Genomic DNA, 27,155 nt, shown 5'->3' with positions numbered 1-27,155 from the left:
ACTTTGACTACAGGGTACAAATAAAGGTTGAGGAAGAAAGGAGGGCAAATGATAAAAAGATCAAGTTTTTTAAAGAGAATCTGTTTCCAAGAGTAGTTGTGATTTTGTGTGTTTTGTATTCTGTGATTTTACTCTGCTGGATCTCATGTAGAAGGGTGAAAGAGTCAGAGAAAGGCCAAGAATTCCAAGGATATGACGTTATGAGGCACAATTCCCCCAGTTTCTTGAGTGGTGTTAGCAGTTAAGCACGTAGAGGCAAAAGAGCTCGAGGGGGAAAGCTAGAGTGTAATCCTATCACTTGAGAAATCCTTAGTCATTTGCTCAGTTTTCCATGTTTTTACATAGAATACAGCATGGGCTATGGAGTCAGGAAACTGTGCAACCTAGTTCTGACACTTGCTGTGTGTTTACAGACAAAATAGTCCTCTGGGCTTCAGCTTTCTCAACTATTAAATGAAGGTTGTATCTATCTCTCAGGGTTATACGAGGATTAAATGCAATAAGTAAAAAGCATAGCAGAGTAACATATACTACTCAACAAATGTTAGCTGCACCCCTTTGCCTAAGCATTATTACCAAGAGTCCTAAAAGACCTTAAGCCTATAAAAAGAATGTGATAGAAAAAAACCCCACAAAATTCTTACAAGTTATAAAAATAATATAGGAAGGTCTGAATGAAAACGCTGTAAAATATGTAAGTCCAACAGGTCAGTTGGCTAAACCAACTGTAGTAATGAAGTCAAAGTTTGATGTTCATATTCCTTCATTTTTGTTCTCACAAGGTATGTTATTGTTAAAATTTGCAGACTCCTTTGTTTAAAAAGGAGCCCAATAATTAAACTGGTGTTAAAACAAGGTCCAGAGGTTTTACAACTTCGGAGTAGAGCTAAAACTAGTACTCTTGCAACGTGAATAACAGATTCATTGAATTAAGATTCTCTCTCTTTTCTTTCAGTACCAGTATTTATGATGCAAAAATGAAAGTCCAAAAACTTGGTGAGGATAAAATGTTCCCACAAAGTATATAAAATCTATAAATACTAAAAGAAGCTGGAAAGAATTCAAATGAGATCATGAGAAGTTTGCTTCAAGTTTAATACCTTTTTCCTTTTAAATAACAAGTTAGAACAGCTCCATAAACACAAAATTAAGCCTCTGATACTATACTCACACACTCAAAGGATGAACAAACTTCAAAAATAACATATTTTTCTTTGACAAAATCAGTAAATTGGCAAGCTTGTCAAAGAATCATTTCAGTCTAACATTTTACTTAGAGGATAAATATTTGTCAACAACCTGTAAATAGTATAAATGCTTTTCTCAAAATGCTAAGTGAAAGAAGCCAGGCACAATAGATTACACATTGCATGATTCCATTTATATGAAATTCTCAAACAGCAGAACTAATGATAGAAAGCAAACCAGTGTTTGCCAGGGGCCAAGGATAGGAGCAGGGGATTGACTGCAAAAGGAAAAATGAGACGTTTTCAGGGTAAAGAAAGTGTTCTGTATCATGATCACTGTGGCAGACAGACAACTGTATATACGTTTTCAAAATTCACTGAATTTGACACTGAAAATTGGAGAATTTTGTGAAAATTATACCTCAATTTTTAAAAAGTTAATACATAATAAATCAACATGCATTTCAAAGAATCATTTCAGTCAAAATATTTTACTTGGTAGACAAATATTTATTTGTAGAAAATCTATAAATAATATTTTTTTCACAATCACACTGTTTACTTGCTGCCATGTTTATTATAAGGAATAGCTTTTCATTTTCTTCTAGAAAAACAAGCAAAACCAAAAAGTGCTTGGAAAGTGACCTTGAATGCAACTTAAAACCCTACAAAAATGCTGTATAAACTCAGTATACTAATGCAGTACTTGGCAGATCTTTGAATATTTTTTCCAGAACATAATAGTATACCAGAGGTTGCAAATTCAGGTCATACAAGGGCCAAATGGATGACATAAGTAAGCAGCATGGCGGCAGTGGTACTGTGGCAAAGTGGAGAGCACAAGGCTCTTCCCAAGTGAGCCACCACCGCTAGGTCCTGCAGACTGATGCCAGGAAAGAACAGAGGCCTCTGTGTAGCCAGAGCCTCTGATGTTTAAAAAGAAGCAGAAATCTGGACTTTAATGTGAAATATCCCCATTTTTTAGAATAATGGTTCTAAATGTTTTTTACAACACTGTATGGGTCACACAAAACACATCCATAGACAGGATTAAGACCTCTGGTCCACGGTGTATGTTTTCTGAACTTTTTCAATAGCATGGTCCTGCCATTTTTATAACCGCTTACCACTTAATTTGTATAGTCTAGAATAACATAGAATGTTAGTGCAACTCAAGTAAAATTCATCTTAAAATTACATGAAGGCTAGTCACTTCTGGTCCCTTACTGAAAAAAACAAGTCCTGTTTATATTCTAAGAATACGGGTTGGTAACAAAATAAAAAAATGAGTTCGAATGAAGGGAAAAGTGGTGAGGAAACAATGAAGAAACCACTACTTTAATCAAGATCATAGTCAGCTTCCAGACTCCAGAGCAATAAAATAATCCACATGCTGAAATTTGAGAACTTCATTGCCCCAACTAGTCCAACCTGGCTGTAAATTTCGAGCAAACAACTCCAAATATTCCCCATCTGGCTTGATGTAGTCTTTTAAAACCTCTGTTTAAAAAAGAGAAAAAACACAAAAATTATTATTGAGGAAGGAATCCACTTCCTTTTAGCAGTTAAGAGTAGAAAGGAAGAAATGTTTCATTTTGTTCTTAAAAGACAGCAAATTAATTTCAAGGATTTCATCACAGGCTTTACTATTTATAGTTAGAAAGCCATTTAAAATAAGTACCCTTGAGACCGGGAACAATACCATCTGAACTTCCATAGTCCTGGTTTACTGGTTTCATTTGTAGATGAGAAATGAGGACTTTAACACCTACTAGGTGACTTTTCAGTTTTCCAGTACTGCTGATATATCTCCTGAGTACTAACTTTATTTATTTATTTAATTTTTTTTTTTTGAGACAAGAGTCTCGCACTGTCACCCAGGCTGGAGTGCAATGGTGCAATCTCGGCTCACTGCAGCCTCCACCTCACGAGTTCAAGCGATTCTCCTATCTCAGCCTCCCAAGTAGCTGGGATTATAGGCGCATGTCGCCACTCCCAGCTAATTTTTTGTATTTTAGTAGAGATGGGGTTTCACCGTGTTCCCCAGGCTGGTCTCGAACTCCTAACCTCAGGCAATCCACTTGCCTCGGCCTCCCAAAGTGCTAGGATTACAGGCAGGAGCCACCGCACCCAGCCAATTTATTTTTAATAAATATAATCCATACATGAAAAAGAGCTCTAAAAAAAATTCAAAAACAACCCATTTTAAAAAAAAATAAGATAAAAGTCTCTCTGCAATATAAACTTTAATAAAATAATAATAAATGAAGAGCTGGATATAGACAGAAATACTGAGAACAAATAACTAACATTTAAATAACTAGCCCCTTTAGCAGTAAGTTGGTAGCACTAAGAACATTTCTTCATTTTCAAATTATAGATCCTTCTTTACCTAAAATTTCATCATGGTATTTCCACAGTTAAGTATTCCTTGTATTATTCAATGTGTTAATAACTACTGAACATTGTATTTTGTTGGGGAAAGAGCTGTTAGGCTAAAGAGCTGTTGTCTACACTAAAAGAAAAGAAGAACACAGAAACTTTTTGAAAAGCACATGTTCACTCAATTGGACGACAAATACTTAAATCAATTTAATCTTGATCATGCTGCTGGTTAGGAATTTGGTATAAAATTCAGATAAGAAAAATCACTAGAAAAGGTAAAATATGGTTCATAATTGCTATGTAAGATTGCGCTTGGAAGAAATCTATCAAATTCCTTTAGGAATGATAAGGGTTCTTTAGGAATACTAGAGACAGGTAAGGTTTAAAAGAGAATATATCAAATATTTTAGGTTTCATCATGTTCTTCAGTTTCTCTCACAGCAAAATACTTGTTCATCTGTCAGAAAGTACTGGTCCTGTTTAGCAAAAATCAAAGAAAAATTAAAAGGTTTCACTGTCTGTAATTCAAGTGAACTCAAATTTGGGCTTTGATGGGTTCTAGGAGATACTAGCACAAAGGCTTCTAACCCTTTCCTAAGCACATAAATTAAATGCTACTTACCTTGAAAGAGAAAGATTTCCCTAGAGTCTTAGAGGACAATAACCCTACATCATTTTCTTCCCATGAATTTAATGCCTTACCAGCCTCAATTCACTTTTAATGTGGTCTAAGGTTACACTGAAGAAAGGTTTTGTTTGTTTTTGTTTCATTTGTTCAGATTTTTGGTACGAAGATGTTAGCAATCCTATTTTAGAAATTTAAACTGGAGTCAGCCAGTCAAAAATGTTTCCTCTTCTGAGCGCCCACTATAATCAGTGTTATAAAACTTAACAAAGGAAGCAGAATATCCATGTTTTATGAGAGTTTACAATCTAATAGAAAATAATGGCCAGGTACTTGGATGGAGTGGAAAAATACATACAACCTAAACCCATTTACTGCCATCCTATTTTCTCAATGTAATAAGTTTTTGCATGGTTCTTTTCCTTTCTAGTTAAGAAAAACAGAATATTAAGTTGTGTTTTTATAACGTTAACTACAATTGTTTTATTTCAAAATAAGGGAGAAGAAATAAAGGCAAATTAATAAAAATGTATTATTCTGGTTTTTAAATATTAATTTAAAAATAAATGGGAATGTATAAATTTAGACATGAGTAGGACACATAAACTTCAACAATTACATAACATCTGGAGTTAGTAAAACACACTTTAACCAATGGAGAGGATGCAATCTGTGCACAGCTAGTCATTTCCTTTTTGCTCTGAAAGCATGGGGCAGGAGTAAGAGAGAAGTGGCCCAAACATCAGTGCATATAATCCCATCAACTAAACTTCACTCTTCAGATGGAAACTGTTCATATGTAAAGCAGTAAAAAGCAGTGGAAATTCCTCTCAGGTAAAACGTGAAAGCTAAAATTTTGATTTAAATACTTTATTTCATGATTTTCCTACCTTAAATCTTCAAACAATATCACTTTATAATGTTAGGTTGTAAACCATAGCTATTGATAGCTTATCTTTCAATCGGAGAAAATTTCAAAACTTATGCAAATGTATCATTTTGAAATGCCATATGCTACCAATGTGGTCTCCTACATTTTGCAGCAGAAATAACCAATTAAACTTAAAAAAAATAAAATCAGGGTGTTTCTAGATACAAAAGAGAAAACATTTCGTTTTATGAATTTGCATAAAACGGTTTAAGAATATTTAAATGTAAAAGCTGTAAGCATTATATACAGAACATATATCATCCCAAACCCCTAGAGTTATGATTTCAGGGTAAAATATACTGCAGAAATCTGCGAGATGCTTTCTGAAATATATAGAAACATGAACTATACTAAAAATATATATAGTAACATGAACTCAAAAATAAAATATTACAATATTTCCCATCACTACTTAACCAAAACATAAGATTTTATATATATATATATATATATATATATATGGAGTTATTCAGATGTTTCCTCCATAATCTAACTTTTGTTTTTAAATGTTTTCAATCCTAAAAATGTGTTTGTGCTGCTCTCTACTGGGAATGAGGAAGAACTGCATTTCAAAGATACAAGCTGTAATGCTTTAGGGCAAGACTCATTTTTATTCACTATTTTAAAACCTGTCTCCTGAGGCTCATCTTTAAATATAACTTATTTTATTTTAAAGGAATTGATAAATAGTTTACTATCATTTCAGAATGAAAAGTTTGTGGTCTTAGCTTTTGAATTTTTAAAAGAAAAAAATAAGGTTTGAGACAAACACTAGCTTTGTTACCAAGTGATAAAATTCAAATGAGAGGAATACATATACATATATAATCAGGTATTACTAGTGCCAAGTATAATTTTTTTTTCATGAGGAACAATGCAATCTCACTTTTCATTTGAGTTATACATTAAAGCATTAAAGGTCTATGACAATCCAAAGCATAAGGCAGTCGATTATTCACTGAGAATCCTTCTTAGTCAAAGAATGGATTATCAGGTAGACATCTGTACATGTCTCAAATGAAGTAATACTATAAACACCCTTCTAGAGGCTGGGTGCGGTGGCTCATGCCTGTAATCCCAGCACTTCGGGAGGCCGAGGCGGGCAGATGACTTGAGGTCACGAGTTCGAGACCAGCCTGGCCAACACGGCGAAACCCCGTCTCTACTAAAAATACAAAAATTAGCCAGGCATGGTGGCACGCGTCTGTAGGCCCAGCCACTCAGGAGGCTAAGGCAGGAGAATCGCTTGAACCCAGGAGGTGGAGGCTGCAGTGACCCAAGATCAGGCCACTGTATGTAACAGAGTGAGACTCCATCTCAAAAAAAAAAAAAAAAAAAATTAAAAAAGGACCCTTCTCCATAAACTATTTAAGATAACAGAAATCCTAAGTGCTAGCAATAAAAATTCTCTAGGAATTTGTATTCACTTTCTACATATCCCAGTTCATGAACTGCCTCATATTCTGCAAGGTAACATAAGCTCCCTGTAGTTTTCCTGAGTGGCAACTTGTAGCAGTTTTTTGTTGGTAGAAATTACCAAACTAATAAAATATGTATTCCTGAAGAAATTCTTTGAAAAGTAAACTTTGAATATCAAATTCAGTATCTCTCAAGGACTTATATTTCTATGTTTTTAAACTCTGACTTAAAAAATTTAGCATTCATTGAGCTTCTACCACATGCTACGGAACTTTAAATATAACTAATTCTCAGAACTCTAGAAGACTAAATATCATTATTCCCTCTTTAAATGAGGACTTTGGTATAGAAAAATATTTGAGTGACTTGCCCAACTCCCAGAGCCAGGATTCAAAATCATGTTAGTCCATTTCTAAAGCCAAATTCCCCACTATTCCCTGCTGCATAGTTTCATTGAATGATAAACATTATACTAAAGCATTAAGACTAGTGAGAATTTGCAGGCTGCAGCAATTACCTGTCAATGTTCCAGAAAAGCAACAATACCTTTAAAAAAAAGTAAAACTGAGAGCCACTAACCAAATATCAAGGGACTTCTATCTCTCTGACTACTATTCTGAGTTCCTGGTTTTAGAACAAGCAAGGGATAGAGCCCCAGTAGTAAAATAAAGGGTCTAGCTGAACTGCATCCTCAGATGCCCATCAGCATTCTTTGTGTCAGCCCAGTGATGGGAAGCAACTGATAGCAAGGGGAATCTAAAAAATGGTATAACTGGAAAAGCTGAGTAACATAAAACTAATCTATTCTCTATTTCATAGAGATAGAGAAATTCTGCTATGAATTCTGCTATAAAGTTTTAGAATATTCATTAACAACCTACGTCTGACTTAATTTCCGAATCTGTAGGCCGTCAAAGCCAAAATGTACTCTTTTTTTCAAATTTGACAAAAGTGATAACAATTCTATTTTATAAAAACATACCAGCAAGCGGTGGCTTATGTGAGTGAAGAGTACAGGGCACGCTGACAATTAATTTGTGGTCTGGAATGGGGAGCACGTTTACATCTGCATTCCTAATTAAACAGAACAAGAAAGTAAACTATATTTTAAAAAACAACTTTCTATATATAAGCCGCAGCTGCATTGATTTTTGTTCTCTTTCTGTATCTGATTTTAACACAAATTTCACAATCAATGAAAGAAATTAACAATTTAAGTATTGAGACATTCCTATAATTTCATTTTCTATAATAATGACAATTACACACCAGATAAAACAAAATATAGTTTCCTGTGCCATACCATCCATTCTTTTCTACACTGGACCATTTTCAGATTTTCAAAAACATAAAAATTTTAAAAAGTCAATGATTACTAAGCTAATCATTTTTAAAAGCGTAAAAATTAATACATGTATATAATTTTGAAAAATCACCTTTCCTACCTCAATGGTAGAGCAATTTTTTCTTGAACTCTCCCCAGTATAAGACCTTCATAGGGCTTTTTGTGTGGAGAATCTAATGGGAACACAAACTCTCCTGAATTGGTTATCTGATAGGAAGGAGCCAACAAAAGAGGGTTATTTTTTCCCATCACTATAGAGCTTCCACACACACACAAAAGAAATTAAACCTCCAGGCTAGTGATGTTCAGTAAAAATACTATGTGAGCCACATTTATCATTTTAAATTTTCTAATAGAAACACCAAAAGAAGTAAAAAAAAATGCAATGAAATCAATTTTAATTATATATTTAATTCAATCTAACATACCTGAAATACTGTCATTTCAATATGTAATCAATTCAAAAAAGTTATTGAGATATGTTACATTTTTTCTTTTGTACTATGCCTGAAATCCAAAGTGTATTTTATACTTAACAGTACATTTCAGTTTGGACTAGCCACATTTCAAGTGCTGAAGTGTCACATGTGTTAGTGGCTACCATATTAGACACTGCTTCTATAAGAGATTTTTTTAAATATCATATAAATATTTCAAATATAACTTCATTATCATCTTGCACATAAAACAATCTCTACTCTTAACTAAAATTGATTCCTGGAAACCATGTCATCAGTAATTTATTAGTTCATGCAAATAAACTAATAAATGAATTACTAATGAACTAATAAATGAATTAGCAATATGACTAAGTAGATCATAATAACACATTTCCCTTTACTTACAGGAAATAGTATCATTAAACATCGTCAAAGCCAAAATTAATAAGGATAGAAAGTGGGTGGTTGATAGACAATACCTAGTCCAGAGACTGGCCCTTGGCATTATAAAATTAGAAATTCAATTTCACATTTCACCCTGGGATGATCATACTCTCAAAGACTCATTTAAGCTAATCAAACTAAAAATAATTTAAAATATCAATTCATTAATTTACCATGGGAATATATATTTTCACTGTCAGAATACTGATATCTGTGAAACCCTTTATCCGATATCAATGTACCTAAACAACCAACTCAGTAATCAGAAAGTCTTTTATCTCCTCTAGGGCCAATCAGACAGCATCTCCTACAAAAAGTGCTGTATAAATACTGGCACATTGGGTAGTTTTTATACTCAATGCACATTACTCCTCCTATCATAACAATATGTATAATTGCCTAATAAATGCTTCATATAACATAATAGATGATATTTATGTTTTAAATTCTGGTCTTATCATACCATTTCTTAGAACTGATAACTACTACAGATTAATAATCTTAGTTTCTATGTATTAACATTTTACTGGGTTTGATTTCAAAAGGTGACCTCCTCCTGACTTTGGTCCCAATTTCTGACTATAAAAGAACTATCATAATAGGCAAGACGGAACGGGGTAGTATACTCCTATCACAGTCCTATACCAAATCAACCAACACTAAGACCAAAGTACAGCATGAAAACAAAGATACAACTGTAAGTCCTTGTCAAGTCCCATAATATAGGTATAAATAAACAATACACACTTGTCCCCCCTTATCCACAGTTTCACTTTCCAGGGTTTCAGGTACTCATGGTCAACCGCAGTCCAGAGATAGGTAAGTACAGTACAGTAAAATATTTTGAGAGAGACAGAGACCACATTCACATAACATTTACAGTATATTGCTATAATATTCTATTTTATTATTAGTTATTGTTTATCTCTCTATTTATAAATTAAGCTTTCTCATAGGTATGTATGTATAGAAAAAAAATTATATATGGGGTTCAGTACCATCCATGGTTTCAGGCATCCATTAGGGGTCCTGGAATGTATCCCCCCAAGGATAAGGAGAACTACTGTACACAGCTTTTAGAAGATATTCCAGTAGATGAAAAAGTATACACAAAGCCATAAAAAGTATAACTCTACTGTGTCAAAAATGAGTAAGCTTGCAATATAAACATTAAACACTAAAATAATAGCTTGGATTATCTTTTCAAAATTTAAGAAGGCATTTATATAAATCATCTAAATAGTCAATGTATCTTTAAAAGGAAACCTGATGAACTCTAAATTGATGCCTTATTTTTCTGTATTTTTTGGTAATCTTGTAGCATGCAGAGATATTAAAGATCATTCAACCAATTCTAGAGTTCAAATCATTTCTTTCAAAAATATGCACAGCAGCACAAAAGGCACTGAGGACCTAAGTTAAGATTTAGAGCATAAAAGGTTCTTGGTTCTGGCATCTTCCCATCCCCTCCACAATGGGTTACTTTGCTATTCCTTGCCCTCATCCCCCACAAAATAAGAAAAAGAAATCACAAAGGGTGGTTGAAACTGTGAGTATATAAAGGGAAGAAGATGAAGAGTAAGACTATTTCTATGTTTGGTGATACACAATTCCCCAAAGTTTTTGTTTGTTGTTTTTTAAACTACAGACATAATCAGAGCTTTTAAAAATTTCATCCTGATATCTTCCTGACTGACTCCCCAAAGCCAGCAGTTTGAGGCCCCATTACAAAAATACATACAAAAAAAAATAGCCTTGAGAATAAAAAATATAAAAGTGGTAAGCAGCAAAGCAAAAGTCTGAATTAGCCCATGTTGAAGGAGTACAGCAGTGACATGTTGAGCATTATAAAGTAGATGCTACCTTTACGTGACTTCTATCAAGCCGTATTAACAAATAAGCTAACTTCTGAACTTACTTTTACCCAGTGCCACTCAGCAACTACCTCCACAGACCAAGAGGGATAAAGTTCTTCCTTTATAAAACGTAGGTGCTTCTGTCTATTGGTCACCCAAGTAACAAGAAGACAGTTTGGAGCAGCCAGTTTAGGGATAGGTATTTGCTTTATTTGCAGGGGTGACAAATAACTGTACCTAAAAACAAATGGAAAAAAGGATGAGCAAAATTCACTGCAAAAAAAGAAAAACAAGCAGGGAGAAGACATGCACAACACTGACTCCACAAATGCAAAGCTCTTACTGCTATTTATCTGTGTAGCAAAATATAAAGCCACAGTGACACCCAGTGGACACATTATCACACATAAGTCAAAAATCACCTTTTTTTTAACTAGTTTAAAATCATCAGGCTGTATTTTTTTTTAGTCACTTCTAAATGCATTACATTTCAGTAATTTTACTATTTACAATATTTTTTCTCCAATTCAAAATTAAGCAAATATTGTTGTTTAGATCCCATACTCTACGTTACACAGAAGCCCCGTCACAGTGAGTCTTGAAACGAGTCTCTCAATAACCTAAGTCAAACCCTACAAGCCTTACCTGGCACCAAATCAGTGTTGCAAAATTGGTAATGCTAAAGCCAATCTATTCCAATGAAGCTTCTCCTAGCCCTAGAATCCTCAAACCCTGCACTAAATGCTGACTCCCTGTGTCATCTATCATCTCACCCATCCTCATCTCCACTGCACTGCATTTGCAACCCCCAATCTATCATCTTGCTTTTTGCCTTCCCAGTCAATTCCACTGGGTTCTCTAAAGCCCTCATATTTTCATTTTGTAAAACAAAATCTATAATCTTGTACCTCCTGGCCATAGAGTATAATGGCTAGTTTGTCCTGTAAAAATACTACTTGCTCTACAATAGTCAATCAAACGAATATGGCCCTTTCTCCAACATTCAGTGGAAGGGGAGAAGTCATTATTCTCCTGGCTCCCCCATTGCTGCTTCTAGGCTATAACTCATCCACTTTTGCAAAAAACGCTGTTCTCTTTGAGAGGTATGCTATCCAGCTATGTTAACCTCTACTGTTCCTCATTGAATCCATTTCATCCTCAACATATTCAATAAGGGCTTAAGCTCTGAGATCCCACTACCTCACCAACACAAAACTGGCCATTATTCTGAACAATTTCAAAGCACAATCCATATAATGTACATACTTCAACTATTTTTCACCTAAACAAATACAACTGCCTTCATCCCACTTCCATAATCCACTCCAATGCCATAACCTGGACCCTGTCATCACTCACACTTGCTCCTTCTCTGAAACCACAAACATCAATCTCTGGCAATAACATCCTATGCCTCACCTACTCTTTAACCTTATCTAGCAGTTTATTCCTGATTACACTTACTCTTCTTCCCTGTGGACCACCAATCGTTTCATTGCCTTCTCACTAGCACTCTCAGTTCCCATCCTCCCTTTACCCTTCACCCTCACAGTTCCTGCAAACCTCCAATCTTAAATCAATATCACAATTTTATTCAACTTGTTTGTATAGGGAAAATCAGATGAAGAAAATGCAGAAGAACTGGGTATTAAAAGTTTATGAAATCCATTATCAGGATCTCAAACTACTCATCAATTCTTTTACTCATCCTTGGTCAAGTACCACAAACCCTCACCACTTTTCAGATCCCTTGACCAAACTCTCTCTTAGCAGGTAAAGTTAACTCATACATCAGTAAAACTAAAGGCCACCAACCTCCCTCAACTACCCAACCCTAACCCCTCTCCTTTATATACCTTTACTTATCTATTTCCATACATTTCCTCTTAAAGGAAACGGCATGATTTCACTTATTAAAGCTTATCCCTCCGGTTGTATTCTCTCATTCCCATATACTAGTATCTTGTAATACCAATTATCCCCTCCTTCTCTATTTTCAACTTCTCTAGTAGTTCTTTACCATCAACCTACAAATATTATTATCCTATCTCATTTGAAAAGAAGACGAGAAAAGGAGAAAGGAGAGAGGGAGAAGAGAGAGTAAGAAAAGGAGAGGAAAAGGTGTGGAGGGGAGGAGAGGAGAAAGAAGAGGACAGAGAATACAGAAGAGAAATTCCCTCAATTCCATCACCTTCCATCTACAACTAAGCTAAGGACTTGTATGCAAATCCTACTTTATCTCCTTTATTTTATTCCTTAGTTGACTCCAATGAGACTTTTACCACTATGCCTACTCTGAAAAAAGTAAATGACTTCCTAATGGCCAAATGCAACAAACATTGGCATCCAGCTCTAGCATGTGACAACTGTATGTCGGAACAATCAATAAGCATTTCTTAAAACAAATAGGGCTGGGTGTGGTGGCTTATGTCTGTAATCCCAACACTTTGGGAGGCCGAGGCAAGTGTATCACCTGAGGACAGAAGTTTGAGACTAGCCTGGCCAACATAGTGAAACCCCATCTCTACTAAAAAAAAAAAAATACAAAAATTAGCCGGGTGTGGTGGCAGACGCCTGTAATCCCAGCTACTCAGGAGGCTAAGGCAGGAGAATCACCTGAACCCAGGAGGTGAAGGTTGCAACAAGCCGAGATCATACCATTGCACTCCAGCCTGGGCGACAACAGCAAAACTCTGTCTCAAAAAAAATAAAATAGAATAAAAATAAATAAATAAATAAGCAAAAGAATTCAGATCTCAAGCACCCAAGTTTCCTGCCATCTAAACAAGTGCTCTTCCAGCAGACTAGTATTTCTCATAATCAAAGTGATGAAAGAACTAATTTTGCTACAGTATGAAGAATGTCAGGTCAAAAATTTGAAAGTACATGGTTTCAATAACTGCAGATTCCTTGATTGCCTTAATTTAATTGCGTTGATTTGTGTGGAGAAAGAGGAAATATTCATATCGCCTCTTCTAGCTCTAATTTCATGGAAATCACTGAGCAAAATCTAAAATATGCATATTTATGTGATGCAATGGAAAGTATGCAAAAAACAGAAAGAAAATGGCGAGAATGTGGAAAATCTAGACCCCTCATTGCCGGTGGGAATATAAAATGGTGCAGGCACTGTAGAAAATAGTTTGATAGCTCCTCAAAAATTTAAAGATAGAATTACATTGTGTAGTAATTCCACTTCTAGGTACACATCCAAGAGAACTATTAATAAAAATACATTACCCAGAGTTAGCCAAACTGCAAAGTTTGAAGGCACAGTCCTCAAGACACCTCACTTCTAAAACCAACTGCAAGTTAAGGTAGTTTCCAAAGCCACCCATAGGATCAAAAATTTGCTAAACTAACAAAACTTACTGAAAGCTTTTATATTCATAGTTACAATTTCTCAGGGGTAAGGATACAAATTAAAATCAGTCAAAGAAAGAGAGTTAAAAGATACTAAAGAAGTATGACAACTGAACATGTATAATCCAGACTTTTATTTGCTACAAAGGACATTCCTGGGACAGTCAGTGTGGCCTGAATAATGTCTGTACATAATAGTGCCAAATCAATAAGAATATTATATCAATGTTGATTACCTATTTTGATAATTACATTATGTAAAACAATTATCTTTGTTTTTAGGAAATACTTACTGAAATATTCAAGGCTAGCTAACTTACCCTTTCTCTTAATTAATTCATTCTCAAGTAACTCACAAAAAAATTATATAAAGATATAGATATCTACACATACAGAAAACAGATACATGAATTCTTTGTGTGATTCTTAAAACTTTAAAAGAAACAAATCTGGCCAGGCATGATGGCTCACACCTGTAATCTCAGGACTATGGAGGCTGAGGCAGGAGGATCGCTTGAGACTAGGGGTTCAACCTGGGCAACATAGCAAGAGACTGTCTCTACAAAAAATATGTTTAAATAGCCGAGTGTAGTGGCATACACCTGTAGTCCCAGCTACTCAGGAGGCTTAGGCAGCAGGCACATCTGAACCAGAAGTTTGAGGCTGCAGTGAGCTGTGATTGCACCACTGCATTCCAGCCTGGGCAACAGAGTGAGACCCTATCTCAAAATTAAAAAAAAAATAAGAAGAAGAAGAAGAAAAAGGAAAAAAAAGAAACAAATCCTACTGGCACAGCTCATAAACAAGAAGCATAAGAAAGGTGAGGATCACTGCGGAGAAGAAGAAATTTCATATGAAGTTTAAGTCAAGGAAATTGGAATTTTTTAGTCTAGAAAACTGAAAAGTGAGAGAAAACGTAACTGAAGACATTCATTAGAATTGAAAGGAAAAGGCCAGGCATGGTGGCTCACGTCTGTAATCCCAGCACTTTGGGAGGCCGAGGCAGACAGATCATGAGGTCAGGAGTTCGAGACCAGCCTGGCCAATATGGTGAAACCCCGTCTCTAGAGACCAGCCTGGCCAATATGGTGAAACCCCGTCTCTACTAAAAATACAAAAATTAGCCGGGCATGGTGGCGTGCGCCTGTACTCCCAGCTACTCAGGAGGCTGAGGAAGAAGAATCGCTTGAATCCGGGAGGCAGAGGTTCCAGTGAGCCAAGATCGCACCACTGCACTCCAGCCTGGCAACGGAGTGAGACTCCATCTCAAAATAAAATAAAATAAAATAAAATAAAGAATTGAAAGGAAAAAAATGTTTAATGCTATAGAAAGGAAATATCATCTTAGTAAATAACTTATCGCCCTAAGAAGTAACATAAACTAAAAAATTAAAAACAAATTTAAGAATGAATTAGACAAATTCATTCATAACACTTTATTAAGGAAAACTAGAAATATTTTGGCACATATTTCTAAACTTTAGAATTTGATATCAAAGAAGACAAATACATTGTCCTTTGGTGTTAACAGAAACAGCCCTGAACTGCTTCTGGCATTAATAAATGCACTACTTTTGACATTCTTACACTTATAGTTACAGTTCAAGAGAATTAACTAGTTAAGGAAATTAAACTGTTAAAACTATTGAAAGCATTTCAGTAGTTTCAGATAAACTATATCATAAAGTAATGCCAATAGTATATTAAACTATAATGTACAAAGGACTACAGTTTTTTTAGAAAGCAAATGCTTTCATTTCCACTTACCTATTACTTCTTTTAACTGATTTGTTCTGCCATGGTGGATCTATCACAATTACATCAAATGTTTTCCTATCTGAAAACAAAGATACAATTTCAGAAAATACCTTCTCTATGTGATCACTTTAAAAACTAAACATGTTCTTCAAAACTCAAGTGATTTCACTATGGACATGAATATAATGGAATGCACCAAAAGGATCTGTATATAGCATTTATTCAAACAGAGTAATTTATCATTAAATATTAGATGTTTCCCTTACCTCTAGAATTGTATCATAATGTTACCTATTGCAATTTTTGCAGAGACTATCTGCAGATGACTATAGCTCAGTAAGCTGAACACTAATGATCTGTGAATTCCCTATGCGTCTTGGCAGCCATATTAATATAGTTCTAAGAAATCTAGGTCATTTTTTTTACTTTTTATTTTAAAATAATTTCAGCCTTTACAACTGACTTATTGGCCATAATAAAACTTCCCCAATTATTTACTAATGTACTTTTTCTGACCCAGGATCAAAGCCAGGATCAAACATTGCATTTAGCTGCCATCCCTCCTAACTCTCCTCCAACCTGGAAAAGTTCCTTGGTCTTTCTTCGTCTTTCATGATTTTGAAACTTTTAAAGGCTACCAATTATTTTATAGGATGTCCCTCAATCTGGGTCTAGTATTTTCTCATGAGTAAATTTAGATTACTTATTTTTTGCAAGAGGACCACCAAAGTAATGCCTGCCATGCCCTACCAGTGCAACATATCAGGAGATAAAGGATGTTAAAAAGTCTTTGGTTAAGGTGTCGTCTGCTGAGTTTCACCAGTTTTTCCCTTGTAATTAACGAGTATCTTGGGAGGAGATACTTTAAGACCATGAAAATATTCTGTCTCATCTTTTCATCCACTATTTTGACATCCAATTATTATGGTGTTTGTCAAATGGAAATTCTCTAGATCCATCATTCCATTCATTTATTAACTGGAATTTTACGGTAAGGAAGAGCTGTCCTTTCTCCTCCTTTTATAAACATAGGTATATTTTTGTCAATGTGGACAATCTCATAAGTAATCAAAAGAATGCAAATTAAAATAAAAAAGTGACACTTTTTAAGCTATTAGAGTAACAAAGATCAAAAAGAAGAGAAAAAATGTTCATGCATAGCATGGTTTTCTCATTAATTTGTTATCCTGTCATTTACTCTGAAGAATTTATGGCATTGCTACATGGATAACCACTCAAGTGTAAGATGGCTTGATAGCAATTAAAAGAAGCTTTTCATTAGTAAGTTGTGTTGTAGTTGCTCAATAACATAAAATTTTGCTATAAAATGTCCAAATAACAATAAACTGCACATTAAATTCAATCTGATCAATATACCTCAAAATGACCCTAAGCAGCAGGTATTATCATGTCCATTTTATAGACTGGAGACTGGGGCTCAGTTTTGTGAAATGAATACCCCAAAGACTCACAGTTAAATAAGCTTCAGAATCTAAAGTCAAATACAGGTCTGTGTGACTGCGGACTTCAATATTTAAATTTTTTAACTTTGTACAGGAAAATGTTTCAAGAAATTTTAGACAATGAGCTTGAACACTAGCTTAAAAGGTATCCTTTATACAAGGCTAGGAATGATTTGGGAATTGATATTCATAACTGAAGTGTTTCTACTTTGCTATGAAGAAAAGTTAAAAAAAAACTGATTTGGTTAAACACAACTGCATACTGAATTCCTAAGTACAGAGAAGTAACTATATTTTGTTCTCTTAGAAATTAGCTTTTGACTCTATTCATAATATTTATTTTTTTAAAAAAAGCAAAAGCCAGCACCTTAAAATTAAACCTAAGAGACAAATAACCCGAGGAAAAGTGTTTACCCTATCCTCATAAATGCTGACCCATCTTCAAATTTCAGACTAGCTCTTAACTTTTCAGCCCACAGAAAAATTATCTTTTTCTAATAACAAACACAATAATTACTTACAGTTTAGAAGTGGTTGCATACAAGAAATGTCAGATAAAAGAAAACTGCTTTTCGGTGGTAGCAGGTATTTCTGTCCCATCAAAGTAATCACTTTTGTAAAGCTAGAGTTGTTTTCAACAACTCGCAAAAATAAATCCTGTTCTGTAACAGATGTATCCTCTTCCACCAACTGTAATGTCTGATGTTCCATTTCATTCAGAGAAGGCAAATGCTTTGCCATTTCACATAATTCTGACAAATTGCAGGTGTCAAGTGGTAAAGTAATGGGCTTACTACCCTTGTCCTGTTTTTCAAAAAGTGGATAAAGAAAACCACTTTTGAGACCTTCCTGGATTAATTGTAAAGATCCATCCAAAATCAGCTCCCTGATCTGTAAGAGAATTTTAAGTACATTAAAAGAACACTGACATTAAAAAAGAACATTGACTGTGCTTTGAATATCTGAGTTTATAAACTCAAATCAATATACTTAACGCTTACAGTAAAATAATTCTGTGCTACAATGAAAAGATAAGAATGTGCAAGCACACCTTTGAACTGCTATTTCCCAACTGTAGAGTGAAACAACCTCACAAATTCACTGACAACTAAATAACCAAACAATATATGTAAGAAAATATATCTTTAAACATGTATAAGGTAAATTTGATAATCTGAATGTTTCTAGAAGAAAATGGGATTTCTAATCTATAGGGATTGCATGAGGAAGTATCTGCTCTTCATTCCTTTGGGAGGAGAAATACATCTGTAACACGCTAAACTACAAAAGTAGGTCTCAGGGCTGCCAACCTTTCAGTAGAGGTTGAGTGGTGGCATATTACTCCTATATAAGAAAAAAAGAATCATCATCGTCTATAGGGAGAATTAAGTTTAAATCACAACATTTAATCTTAGATTTCTCTGGTTATCTAATTTTAAAATAAACATACCTTTTCTTTCATAAAACACAGCTTGAATTATAAAGAAAAACATAACTCTGTAAAATAAACATATAAACAAAGTTTTATAAAAATACAACTAAAATAATTATAAAAAATAAAACCCAAGTTCCCCTTCTGGACAAGATGGAGTATCGTGGATCAGATTTACCCTTTCATCTGAAATTACTTTTTTTAAATGCACAAAATATATTCGTTTGTTTGTTTGGTTGGGTGGTTGGTTGGTTGGTTGGTTGGTTTAAAAAAAAAAGGCTTTCAGACTTCGGATGCCATGCAGCGTAGAACAGTGGTCCCTAAACAGCAAAAACAAAGGACTGCTCCAGCTTACTGCCTTCAGAAAGTTCCCAGGCACAGGAAAGACACATGCAGAGTCCAATAGTCTCTCTGAGTTGAGGAGATGGAGCTTGGAGTCTAGAAAAGCCAAGGAAGGTGACAGAGAGGAGACAGCACAGACAGAGCTCCTAAGAGCTGCAGGGGATCTGCCCAAAATTCCAGCCGAGTCATGATCAACACATGCATGGGATGAAACTACCAAGGGCAAGGAAGGAAGAACCAGATGAAATGACAAGAGGAAACAATACCCAGGGCTCACCCAGGGCTGAGAATAGTTAGTGCTCCCCAATGCCAAAATGGAAAACCTCATAACTCACAGAACATCAGGCAGACAATTCACAAGGGCATTGCCTCGGCAATTGCGGAAAAAAAAAATAGCTCTAGACCAAAGTCTGCTCTGATCATAACTAAATAAGCTTAAAGAGAGTCTCAGAAAGATCAACCAGTTGCAAAGAAACTTTTTCTGAGAAAAAAGCTCAAGAATATTTAAACGAATATGAAAATATGAACTACCCAAAAAGCTAAAGTAGAAATATCTTACAAAAAATTTAAAATTATCAGGAATGTAAAGAAGCAGAAAAATTTATTATAAAAAGAAAAAAATCACCAAATGGAAACACAGGAATGACACAGACAATAAAATTAGTAGAAAAGGTTAGGCAGGTTTACTTGCAGTCCAAATAAATATATTGGGAATAAAAGTAAAAAATGATATTAAGGTATTTATACTATATTCATATGTTCAAAGATGTAAAGGAAAAAATGAGCATATTAAGAAGTGACATAGAGACATAAAAAAAGGACCAAATGTGTCCAAAATGAAGACAGAAAAAGTATTTGAGGAAATAATGGCTGAAAATTTCTAAATTTGCTGAAGAAAATGAGGAGGAGGTGGGGGTCAGGGGACGAGGAAGAAGAGGAGGAGGAGGAATCTGCACTATGTAACATCCTAATCAAATTGCTAAAAGAAACAGTGATAAAGAGAAATGTTCAAAGCAGCGAGAGACTTCCACTGGCTGGAACAACAAAGAGAAACAGTAACAAGAGCTTTTAAAACATTAGGCAAGGAAGGACAGTAGCCCTAAGCAATGGGAAAGAAATCGATAGCCCCAGCAAATTGCCTGGAGAGAGTTTCCAGGCCATAGAAAGGAAGAATCTGAGCAGAGCCTGGAAGAATCCCTGAGTTGAGGAGATGGAACTGAGAGTACAGTTAACAGTTCACAGGACAGAATATCAGAGAGGAAAGGGCTCCACAGAGAGAGAACTCAGGAGATCTGCAGGTAGGCACACTAGAGAAATTTACCTATGTACTGATCAGTACAAGTGTGTGAAGGAACTATCAGAAGCTGGGAAAAGGAGTACCCCCAAAATTTAAAAAAATAAAATAAAAAAAGTGTCTGATGCTCCCTAGGGCCAAGAATAGTGCCTGTTTCCACCACTCAGATGGGAACACCTCATGATTCACAGGGCAATTGGGAGACAATTCATCCTGAGTCTCTGAGCAGAGGCACTGACAGCTTTTGTTCCAGAAAAAATTTCCAAGGATATGTATACAACATGGAAGATGGAGTAGTGTCTCCCCAAGGCAGAGGATAGACTTGTATGCTGTCCAGGTTAATAAAGTCTCCCTCTGGGGCAAAAGGTCAGACAGGTTTGTTTGCAACCCACTTAAAAGATGAGAGTTCCCTAAGCTTGGGATCCTTAGCTGTGAATCAAAGAATCGCTGCATGCATAGGAAACCCACTGCATGCACAGCATCTAACTACGTTGATTGCCATTGTCCTCATGGGACATGGGGTGCAAAGGGAGTCTATGAGCATAAAGCACATGCTGTGCCAGGAGCAGTAAAATCCTTTGTCCCTGACCTAGGAGTCTCCTATCTTCTCCTAGCATCCATGAAACTAAGGCAAGCTAACTTGTTAGCTTCCAAACAGGGTAAAATTTCAGACACTTCACAGTTCTTGACAGGGGTACTGGGTAATTAGATGGATCCTGCATCAGTATAGAGGCATAATTAGCCTTAAACACTATTCTAAACCAACCCAAAAAAATCTACCCAGCAAGTGAGAAATTAATGCAAAAATCTCTAAAGACACAGAAGTTCTGAAAAACACTATCAACTAACGTTATCTGACATTCATAGAACACTGCATCTAACGCTGCATCTGACATTCATAGAACACTGCATCTAACAATTTTTGGAAAGAATATGTATAGATAATACATATTCTTCCCAAAAGCATATAATACAGGCACAAAGATAACTCGTATGCTGGGCCATAAAACAAGGTTCTATAAATGTAAAAGGACTGAAATCCTAAGCGTATGTTCTATACCCCATTGGATTTAAATTAGAAATCAAGAACAAGAAGACACGGAGATAAACTCATTATCTGGAAATGAAATAGAACACTTCTAAATAATTCATATAGGTCAAAGATGAAATAATAAGGAAAATCAGAAAATACTTTTTATTGAATCAAAATGAAAATACAAAATATCAAAATACGTGGAAGGCAACCAAAGCAGTGATTTAGAGGGAAACTTACAGCTTTAAGTGCTTAAGTTAGAAAAGAAAAAAAGATGTAAGTTAACCGACATAACATTCCACTTTAAGAAAATACCCAAGAAAATTAAAAATTAAAAAAGTTAGAAAAAGAAGAGCAAAGTAAACCAAAAGAAATAATTTAAAAAAACAGAAGTCAATAAAATGGAAAACACAGAGATAGTAAGGAAAATTAACTAAATTAAAAGCTTGTTCTTTGAATATTTGTAAATCATATATCTGATAGGGGGTTAATAACCAGACTATATAAAGAACTTCTAAAACTCAGCAAGAAAAAAAAAACAGCCCAGAAAATGAACAAAGGATACGAACAGACATTTCTCTCAAGAAAATATACAAATGGCCAACAAGCACATTAAAAAAGCACATAAAAAGATGCTCAACATTACTAACCATTAGGTAAATACAAATCAAAACCACAATGAGATACTACTCCACACCTACTAGGATAGCTATTATCAAAAAACAAAAGTGTTGACAAGGATGTGGAGAAACTGGAGCCCTTGGGTATTGCTGGTAGGAATGTAAAATGGTAGAACCACTGTGGAAGGCAGTATGGTGGTTCCTCCAAAAATTAATCACAGAATTACGATAAAATCCAGCAATTCCACTTCTCGGTATATATCCAAAAGAATTAAAAGCAACAACTGGAATAGATATTTGTACACCTGTCTTCAGAGAAGCATTATTCACAATAGCCAAAAGGCAGAAACTACCCAAAAGTCCATAAACAAATGGATAAACAAAAGGTAATATTTACATAAAATGGAATATTTTTCAGCCTTAAAAAGGAAGGAAATTCTGATATATGCTACATGGATTAACCTTGAAGACATAGTGAAATAAACCAGATGCAAAAGACAAGTATTATGTGATTTCACTTATATGAGGTATAGGCAAATTCACAGAGACAGAAAGCAGAATACTAGTTACCAGGTAGCAGGGGAAGGGGGAGTGGGGAGTTACTATTTAATGTGTAGTTTCAGTTTGGAATGATGAACACGTTCTGAAGATGGATGTGGTAATGATGGCATGACACTCTGAATGTACTTAGTGCCACTAAATTGTACATCTAAAAAATGGTTAAAACAGTAAATTTTATATGTATATTTTACCTATTAAAAAAACACAAATTACTAATAAAAGCAATGAAAAAGTTATTATCACCACAGATCCTACAGACATTAAAAGAAAGCATAAGATAACATGACTTCATGCTAACAAATTTGACAATTAGGATGAAATGAACACATTTCTGTTTTTTGTTTTTTATTTTTTTGAGAGGGATTCTCTGTCACCCAGGCTAGAATGGAGTGGCATGATCTCAGCTCACTGCAACCTCCACCTCCCAGGTTCCAACAATTCTCCTCCCTCAGTGTCCCGAGTAGCTGGGGTTATAGGTGCCCACCACCACACCTGGCTAATTTTTTTATATTTTTAGTAGAGATGTGATTTCACCATGTTGGCCACACTGGTCTCCAATTCCTAACATCAAGTGATCTGCCCACCTCGGCCTCCCATAGTGCTGTGATTACAGGCATGAACCACCATGTCCAGCCTGAAATGAACACATTTCTTAGAAGATAAAACTTGTGAAAACTGACATCAACAGAAACAGAAAACCTGAAAATCCTGTTCTCTATTTAAAAACCTGATTTTGTTACTAAAAACCTTCCCCCATGACAATTAAAACACAACACGTCGGAACTTACATGATGTTGCTAAAGCTGTGCCCAGACAAAAAGTCTCACCATTAAATTCTTCTATCAATAAGTAAAGAAAAAAGAAAAGAGGAAAAAAGTAAAGTTGCCAAAAAAGTACCCACCACAAAAAGCAACACACTGAGATGGTTACAAAGTGGGGGTTCTATCAAACTTTATCAAACTCTTAAAGAACAAATTATCCCAATTCTTTTTCTATTGCTCCAGAAAATTGGAAAGTAAAAAGAAGGAAAACTTCTAGCTTTCAACACGAGAGGGCTAGTAAGTTCTCCAGTGTGCAAACATCCTACATATTTACATATATAATTATATATAAGGCCAAAGAAGTAAATATATCAGACCAATCTCTCTTATGACTGTCCCAAATAAAATATTAGCAAATAAAATCCAGAAGAGGCCAGGCGTGGTGGCTCACGCCTGTAATCCCAGCACTTTGGGAGGCCGAGGCGGGTGGATCATGAGGTCAGGAGATTGAGACCATCCTGGCTAACACGGTGAAACCTCATCTCTACTAAAAAAATACAAAAAATTAGCGGGGCATGGTGGCAGGTGCCTGTAATCCCAGCTACTCGGGAGGCTGAGGCAGGAGAATGGCATGAACCCAGGAGGCAGAGCTTGCAGTGAGCAGGGATGCACCACTGCACTCCAACCTGGGTGACAGAGCGAGACTCTGTCTCAAAAAAAAAAAATCCAGTAGAACATTTTAAAAATAGTAACATCATGATCATTTGGAATATATTCTGCAAATGCAAGGATGGTTAATATGAGGAAGAAGCATAGGAAAAATCTATTCAGTCTCCTTCAATAGGATCAATAGGTTCATGCAAAAAAATTTTTAAAAAAGAAAAAAAAAATCTCTTCAATCTCCATATATGCCTAACATGTTATTTCCAACTCAGTTGAAATCCAGTATTACGCTTAATGATGAAATATCCCCCTTGTCAAGGACAAGACAAAGTAACTATGCTCACATATATTATTTATGTTTATTATGCACACAAATATTCTTTAATATTGTATTATAATTTCCACCCTATAGAATTAGAGAAGAAATCAGAAACATGATCATTGGAAAGGTATAAGTAAAATTACTACTATCTGAAAGAGTTATATATCTGGAAAATCCAAGAGATACAACAACAAAAAGTTACTACAACTTAACAAGAAACCTGTAAAGCCTTTATAAAGAAAAATTTACACAATGACACAACAAAACGTGGACAAATGGAAAAATACATTCATGTTTTGGGGCAGAATCATCAACATCTTAAAGATGTTAGAAATTTAACTGATGCCATAAAAATGGCAATAGGTTTTCTAACTAGATGTTATCATTGATCCTAAAATTTATATGGGGAAAGAAAACAAATTTATTAAAAAGAGGAGTGATGAGAAAAGGATGGGGATGGGCAGGACTGGCACTACCGGATAGTCAAACCTCTAAATCTGATTCAACAAATATTCTGTCCTACTACTTTTTAAGAGTTTGATTCCATTCTGCAGCACGTTTCATAATTTGCATTCATGATTAATACAAGTATTTAGCAATTAGAATATACATGAATTCAAGAAATTCTATTCTCTAATTTCATGTAAACTTTAAAGTGAAAGTAAATCTTATTAATTTTTTTATAGATATAAATACCCTGGATTTTCCTGATATTTCTGCAGTTAACCTTGCAAGTGGCATTTCCAGAAAATAGGTGTATTTCCAAAATTAACAGATAAACTGCTCACATTGAGGGATTTAACATTTGTGTATTCAGCTGTCTTCAGAATATTTAAAACCCAATGTCTTTACGAAAACCACAATAAGATACCACTTTATATCCATCATAATGGCTATGATTAAAAAAAAAGGGGGGGTGGGGGCTGCATACAGTGGCTCTTGGCTGCATTCCCAGCACTTTGGGAGGCCAAAGCAGGAGGACTGCTTGAGCCCAGGAGTTCAAGACCAGCCTGGGCAACACAGTAAGACCTTATCTCTACAAAAAAATAAAAAATTAGCTGAGCGTGGTAGCACATGCCTGTAGTCTCAGGAGGCTGAGGCAAGAGGATCACTTGAGCCCAAGAGTTCAAAGCCGCAGTGAGCCATGACTGCACCACTGCACTCCAGCCTGGGCAACACAGTGAGACCCTGCCTCAAAAGAAAAAACGAAAGTTAAACATAAAAGCTAATCCAACAATTCCACTTCTGGGTATATACCTAAAAAAAGCAGGGACTCAAACAGATACTTGCACACCAATGTTCACAGAAACATTACTCATAATAGCCAAAATGTGGAAACAACCCAAATGACCATGAACAAATAAATGAATAAACAAAATGTAGTATATACAAACAATGAAATATTATTCACCCTTAAAAAGGAAATTCTGATAAGTGCTACAACATGGATGAACCTTGAAGACATTATGCTAAGTGAAATTAGCCAGATATAAAAAGATAAACATTGTATGATTCCACTTATATGAAATATCTACCATAGGCAAATTCACAGAGACAGTGAGTAGAATAAAGGATACCAGCAGCTGGGGGACAGCAGGGATGGGGAGTTATTAAATAATGGTAGCGTTCCAGTTTGGGATGATGAAAAAGTACTAGAGATGAAAAGCAGTGGTGTGGTACAACGTTGTGAATGTATTTAATGCCACAGAATTTTACACATAAAAGTGGTTAAAAATGGAAAATTTTATGTATATTCTACTACAACAAGAAAGAAAGGGAAAAAAACCCAGGGTTCTACCATCACATTAATTCAACAAGACCGAATTCCAGACCGAATTTTGCCATTTCAAAGGTGCTTCATGGAAAAAAAAAAATTAAGCTTAAAATATTTGTGTTCATTCTGTTTCTTCTCATTTCTTTAACTCTCTGATCTCATTTATCGCTATGTTCTAGAAACATATCCTTCACATTACTCATGCTCTCTTCTGCCACTATCTTAATATATTGTTTTATCTAGACAATAGGATTTTATAATCTCTAAAATCTCTAAACTTAACCAATATAGCATAAGTTTACTTTGTTAAATATTTAAACTAATAGAAGTACATGAAGTTTCAATAAAAACTGGTTTAGGCTGGATGCAGTCACTCACTCCTGTAAAATCCTAGCACTTTGGGAGGCTGAGGCTGGTGGATGGCCAGAGCTCAGGAGTTTGAGACCAGCCTGGCCAACATGGTGAAACACCATCTCTACTAAAAATACAAAAAATTAGCAGGGCATGGTGGCACACGCCTATAATCCCAGCTACTCAGAGAAGGCCAAGGAATGAGATTGCTTGAAACCGGGAGGCAGAGGCTACAGTGAGCTGAGATCACACCACGACCACTCCACTCCAGCCTGGGCAACAGAATGAGACTCTGTCTCAAAAAAAAAAACAGACAAAACTGGTTTAAACTGTTCATTACTATAAAATTAACAATAAATATATTAAGTGCTAAGCCTGATCAAAATGATTGCTTGATTTTGAAAAAAAATCCTTATTTATGTTGTCCATTTATTTTCTACTACTTCACATTAATCTTCCAATGTGATCAATGAACATTTTACACTTACCTTTGTATGGTATTCCATAGCATCCAATTCACCTTGATTGAAAACAACACATCTTTTACGCTTCTAAAAGGCAGATCAATTACAGGGGAAAAGTTATGTTGCCATTAATATTTTGCTTTTTCATTATAACATTATTTATGTCTTATATATCAGCCTAATAATAATTAATAATTAATAGTAGTAATTGTCTACTGAGGTCAAAATCAATGCAAAGGGTATGGAGTGAGGAGGTAAGCTTTCCCAAAGTAAATTAACAACAACAACATAAACAAAATGGATTGTAAAAGGTCACCTCAGC

General features: G+C 35.1%; 1 protein-coding gene and 1 non-coding gene across 6 annotated transcripts in view; one reads left to right on the top strand and one right to left on the bottom strand.

Moving 5' to 3' along the window:
* Positions 1-1,071: 1,071 nt before the first annotated feature.
* The window catches only part of METTL4 (methyltransferase 4, N6-adenosine), a 31,840-nt gene continuing 5,756 nt past the window's right edge, over positions 1,072-27,155 (bottom strand). For 3 of the 5 annotated variants that reach the window (XM_054461055.2, XM_054461053.2, XM_063653461.1), the window contains 7 exons: positions 26,858-26,920; positions 17,738-18,107; positions 15,763-15,832; positions 10,695-10,869; positions 7,993-8,099; positions 7,530-7,621; positions 1,072-2,687 (listed from right to left, as the gene is read on the bottom strand). In XM_054461055.2, coding sequence (XP_054317030.2) covers positions 2,542-2,687; positions 7,530-7,621; positions 7,993-8,099; positions 10,695-10,869; positions 15,763-15,832; positions 17,738-18,107; positions 26,858-26,920 — 1,023 coding nt within the window. In that variant the 3' untranslated portion in view covers positions 1,072-2,541. The remainder of the gene's footprint in view (positions 2,688-7,529; positions 7,622-7,992; positions 8,100-10,694; positions 10,870-15,762; positions 15,833-17,737; positions 18,108-26,857; positions 26,921-27,155) is intronic. The other 2 variants (XM_054461057.2, XM_054461056.2) reach the window with 1 other exon arrangement.
* On the top strand, positions 18,434-18,568 carry LOC129019222 (small nucleolar RNA U109). The gene has a single exon (XR_008495563.1). It is a non-coding gene; the product is annotated as a small nucleolar RNA U109 (small nucleolar RNA).

The sequence above is a fragment of the Pongo pygmaeus genome, chromosome 17, assembly GCF_028885625.2.
Source record: "Pongo pygmaeus isolate AG05252 chromosome 17, NHGRI_mPonPyg2-v2.0_pri, whole genome shotgun sequence".
Classification (NCBI taxonomy): domain Eukaryota; kingdom Metazoa; phylum Chordata; class Mammalia; order Primates; family Hominidae; genus Pongo; species Pongo pygmaeus.
Note: the sequence above shows the minus strand (reverse complement) of the source record. Positions and strands in the feature narration are given on the sequence as shown.